Source organism: Borostomias antarcticus (assembly GCF_949987555.1).
Source record: "Borostomias antarcticus genome assembly, chromosome: 9".
Taxonomy (NCBI): Eukaryota; Metazoa; Chordata; class Actinopteri; order Stomiiformes; family Stomiidae; genus Borostomias; species Borostomias antarcticus.
Window position 1 is genome coordinate 18,072,543 of NC_140242.1, and position 5,322 is coordinate 18,077,864.

At 50.2% G+C, this 5,322-nt stretch overlaps 1 protein-coding gene across 1 annotated transcript in view; it reads right to left on the bottom strand.

Annotated features, from left to right (window-relative positions):
* Nucleotides 1-1,256: 1,256 nt before the first annotated feature.
* Nucleotides 1,257-5,322, bottom strand: part of vangl1 (VANGL planar cell polarity protein 1) — a gene marked incomplete at both ends in the record, with an annotated part of 17,147 nt that continues 13,081 nt past the window's right edge. The window contains 3 exons of the mRNA XM_084443693.1: nt 1,257-1,517; nt 2,270-2,504; nt 4,815-4,989. Of these exons, the coding sequence (XP_084299819.1) occupies nt 1,257-1,517; nt 2,270-2,504; nt 4,815-4,989 (671 nt within the window). The remainder of the gene's footprint in view (nt 1,518-2,269; nt 2,505-4,814; nt 4,990-5,322) is intronic.

The window sequence follows — 5,322 nt, forward strand, 5'->3', positions numbered from 1 at the left end:
ATCCATCACTTCATAGGTAGCTTATTGGCTCAGCTGTGAAGGACCCAGTTTCTTCATTCTGTGCCTACGAGGAGAGGCTGTGTTCAGGTCCTGGGTGAGCTATCTCCAGTGTTCAGGTCCTGGGTGAGCTATCTCCAGGGTTCAGGTCCTGGGTGAGCTATCTCCAGTGTTCAGGTCCTGGGTGAGCTATCTCCAGTGTTCAGGTCCTGGGTGAGCTATTTCCAGGGTTCAGGTCCTGGGTGAGCTATCTCCAGTGTTCAGGTCCTGGGTGAGCTGTCTCCAGTGTTCAGGTCCTGGGTGAGCTGTCTCCAGTGTTCAGGTGTGAGTCTCGATGGTTCTCACTCCACATGCGGAAGTGTCCAGGGTTGAGTCCCAATGGTTCTCATGTCCAGGGCCGACTGACAGGGTTAGAGTTCACACATCTCCATGACTACAGCAGCCAGGCAAAGATAGAAAAGTATCAAACATAGTTTGTAGTAATAATATCAAGTAATGATAGTTTGAAGTAATAATATCAAAAAACACAGATATACACAAGATATAAATAATCACAATATGTACAAAACACATATTTGGTTCACTGACAAAGCAAAGACAGAAGGTTTGATGAGCCTGAACCGGGGGAGTATTTTGATGGTGTTTCGTTCACGTCAGCGTAGCGGGCGGTAGGGACACACCCCTGTTGCTATAGCGACCCCAGGGAGGGATTCTGGAGGCGAGTAGAGACAGACACAGTGTGGCTACGGCCCCAGCACACACGCACGCACACACCCACGCACCCACGCACGCACGCACACACACACACACACACACACGCGCGGGCACACACGCATGCATGCACACAGGCACGCACAAAGGAGCAACAGAGAAGTGAGGGTTGGTGTAACCTACAGCGCACATTCAGAAACACCTGCCCTCGCTCAATAGTCTGGTGAGCCTCAGGTCAGAGATGTAAATAAGATGATATCTGACCCACCATCTCTCTTCCAGTGACTCAAGACCAAACACTTCATAACATTAACAAATCTCAAACATATAAATCTAAGATTAACCCCCGCCCCCACCCTCCACAACAAAAAAAACATAGCTAAAAGTGCCAGAAGGAATTCGTCAGTGCAACTGATCATCCACAAGAGAAGCAGGAGCCATAAACTATTAAAAGGAATAAACAAAACCGTGAGAGATTCCGAGCGCGAGACGCCCGGAGCGTGGCCGGTACCCGGCAGTACGCGGGCCGCAGCATCGCCCGGCGGCGGTCAAACGGACGTCTCCGACTGGAGCAGGAGCGTGAAGCGGTGCGACTTGGGGTCGACGTACTCCTCGGCCAGGCGGATGTGGGGAAGGGCCCTGACTGCCACGGCCAGGCTGAAGTCCAGGCAGCGCAGGGAGAACTGGGCACCGTCCCTCAGGGCCCCGGTCACCGCCGCCTCGCTCACCAGCGTCCAGCGGTCGGCCTGCCAGCGCTCCGGACCGTACTGCAGCGTGGGACCCGGAGAAAGGTAGGCGTCCAGGAAGGCCTGGGTCAACACACACACATACACACGCACACACACACACACACACACACAAATACACACAGGCACACACACACAGGCACACGCATACACACACACACAGGCAGGCAGGCAGGCACGCACACACACACACACACACACACACACAGGCAGGCACACACACGCACACACACACACACACACACACACAAATACAAATACACACAGGCACACACACACACACACGCATACACACACACACACACACACACACACACACACACACACACACACACACAAACACATTTGAATCATTTATTTATGTCCACATAAATAAATACAAATGGCATAAATACTACCAATGCTGTCAGACATGAGGAGTCAGTCAGTTAGTCTGTTCCATAAGTGCCGACTGTAGTTGTAAACACAAGAAGATGACGATGACCGGTCGACAGGACACAGTAGCCTTGCTTCATGGGTACAGAAAACAGCGCCTCCTCCATATTGACGCGTACACACACCCAGGCACACACCCAGGCACACAGGCTCACACACACACACACACACACACACACACACACACACACACACACACACACACACACACACACACAGGCTCTCACACACACACACAGGCTCACACACACAGGCGCACACACACACAGACATGCAGGCACACCTGATCACATGAACATACACACACACACACACACAGTTATCGTAGGAACTCAGAGTTTGGCTTCACCCTGAAGGTGATGGGGGGGGGGGGGCGTTACCCTGGGGCTCATGTTGTTGGTGAGGCAGAAGGCCAGGTGTCTCTGGATGCTGTCCATGCTGTGGCAGTGTTGCCTCCTGGTGGCGCGGAGGTATTTCTGCAGGGCGCGCGCCATGGAGGGGAAGATGGCGAGCGCCGCCTCGCGCACGTCCATCACCTCGGAGGGCGACGCCCGCTGCTCCTCCTGACGCAGGCGCCGCACGTGCGTGAACGCCTCCTCCACCGCCACCACCAGCCTGACGCCCGCACACACACACACGCACGCACACGCACACAATTTAGCATTTTTATCCTTGTGGGGTCCCTAAACCTAACCTAACCCTAAACAAAACTCCACACATTGTCTTTAGATGAGAGGGTGTCAGACTTAAATCTCTTAAAGCAGTCCAACGTAGGATGTGGTATTTTTGCGATTTGGCGCCACCTACAGGTTCACATTTGCACAGCTGTCGTAAAATGGTCAATACTATGCGCATTCAGTACAGCTGCGTTCAGTACAGCTGAACGCCTGCATTTGGTTACAAGGTGAAACCGGTCCCCAAACACCCGCATGAGACAACAGGGAACAGTTGATAGCTGGAATAAAAGGGCCTAGTAATGAATGTGATCGCCACAACTAATGTTGGTTTCAGTGGCGATTTTAGCATGGCATTTCTGGAGGGGCAGTTTTATATTATGTCACCATCACAAGAACTAAAGGTAGCCAATTAGTCTACGGTAGGTAGCCTACATCAGAGCAGAGGCTACAACACACAAAGTTAACGACACATTAACACACGCAGAGTAGGCTAATTAGACCCATAAGAGAGCGCATGCCCGGTCCAGGGTTCTGAAAGCAACAAGTGACAAGTGTGCACCCATCAGACCTGGGCACTACGCATAACCTATTAGTACTCCACTTATATCACAGCCAAATAGTCTACTACAGTGAAGGCGCACTGTCCACATTAGTCCCCCTCACACATCATCTCAAAAATGCACCGAAAAATGCCTGGGTTCAGTGAGTTCGCTGACTCGTCGTGACCACGCAAACCCATTTCGCACTTCCCACAGAGTTTAATACAAGTGATCAGCCTCCCCAGAACATACCGATTCTCCTCGGTCTGTTTGTTGTGCTCCGCGATGGAACGGCGAAACGCATCATCTAGCTGTGCCTGGACGTTGAGCTGCCCCAGTAAACCCAGCTTCATGGGCCAGTTCAGATGGGACGCAGAGCTTTTATGCTTCGCTGTTCTTTCTGAAAGATGTTTAATGTCTTTGACGATGCCCAAACAGAGTCTCCACCAAAAAGAATAAAAGGGAAACAGAACAGCGCACTTTTTGAGGTGCTAGCAGTTAGCCACTTCTTTTTCTCAAACCATTCCTGTTTGAAGGTACGGGTTACCTTATCTCCAGCCTGAAGCAGCACCAATTCTTCTGGTCGTGTGGCCCTAAACGTTTTATTTCCAGTTTCTCTTCAAGTTTCAATGTACTAAACCGCACATTCAACAAATAATCTACACTATTCATTGTTGCACCTGAAAACACTTTTAATTTCTACAAAACTTTAGCTAGCAGCATTAGCTAACGTAGATCGACAATGACCCAGTAGTTCAACTTTGATCAACGTTGTTTTATTATTCCCTGGCTAAACCTGTTGCCAGGTAGATTTCGTAGGGGAAGAGACTTTTCTGCCCCTCCACCCAATTAAATCTGCGTGATATTTTTTCACATTACTCCCGACAACGCTCACATTGTCGCTATAGCAACAGTAGGGGAGAACGCTTCGGTGCCCCTCTGCCGAGTCAGAGCAGTCTGTGACACACTCATACAAAGGGAATTACTGCAAAACAGCACTATACATAGTGTCAGTCAGGTTTATTATATTTATACATGCTATTTTCATTTTCACCACTGAATCACTATTTTGTATTAATTATAAAATAGATTTTTCCGAAACACAGTTGTAGGCTAAGATGCATCTTGCACAACAGCGCCACCTGGTGGGGCACTGCCCCACCTGCCCCTAATGTAAAATCGCCACTGGTTGGTTTACTGACAGCCTTGTTGGCCCAACTTGAAACATTACACACACACACACACGTGCCATCTCCAAATGCAGTAGCTACAAATCATAAAATGCAGCACTTCATGGCTCCTGCCAATATGTGTGGCCAACTAGTCATACAATGCTGCACAATGCTCCTGACAATCCTATCGTGTGGACTAACCCATTTAGTTCCTGAGTCAGGAAGATGTTACTCTTTGGTCTTTTTTCGCCTGTGATTTGAGAATGTGCACTATTATTATAGCAATAGCCAGCGGAGGTTGGTGTGTGAAGTAATGCCGTAAAGCATTATGTATTGTCCTGTGAAAATAGCGGCCCGCTACACCAAACTCATTATTTCAATTAGAAGCATACGGGGGAGGGGTGGGAACAAAAGAGGCAACATTCTGCCTATTACAAGGCAGTGTACCATCAACATACTTTTGAAGCTGTTATTTTAAGGTAACTACATTGAGCTGCTTTAAAAGTGTTTTGGAGGTCTTCTGGTGTATGTCGTTACCTGGCCCGGCGTTTGCGTACGCGTCTCTCGTGATCGGCCTCTTCGTAGTACAGCTCGTTGTGGCTGGCCTCTTTGCGCCTGGCTGCCGCAGCAACGGTGCGCGACTGCGACCCCTCGGACTGTGGCCCCCCCATCTGCCCAGCCCCTCCCGCCGGACTGTCGGGGTTCCCTGGGCCTGCTGGGACAGAAAGTACAGACTGCTGGGACAGGAAGCACATACTGCTGGCACAGGAAGTACAGCCTTCTTGGACAGGAAGTACAGACTGCTGGGACAGGAAGCACAGACTGCTGGGACAGGAAGCACAGACTGCTGGGACAGGAAGCACAGACTGCTGGGACAGGAAGCACATACTGCTGGGACAGGAAGTACAGACTGCTGGGACAGAAAAACATACAAATGGACAGACACAAAGACTTACAGACAGATGGACAGACAAGTAGACAGACAGAGAGACAGACAGGCGCCAGGCTAGAGAGCAAAGCTCTGAGGTGTATCTGAACATCTCAC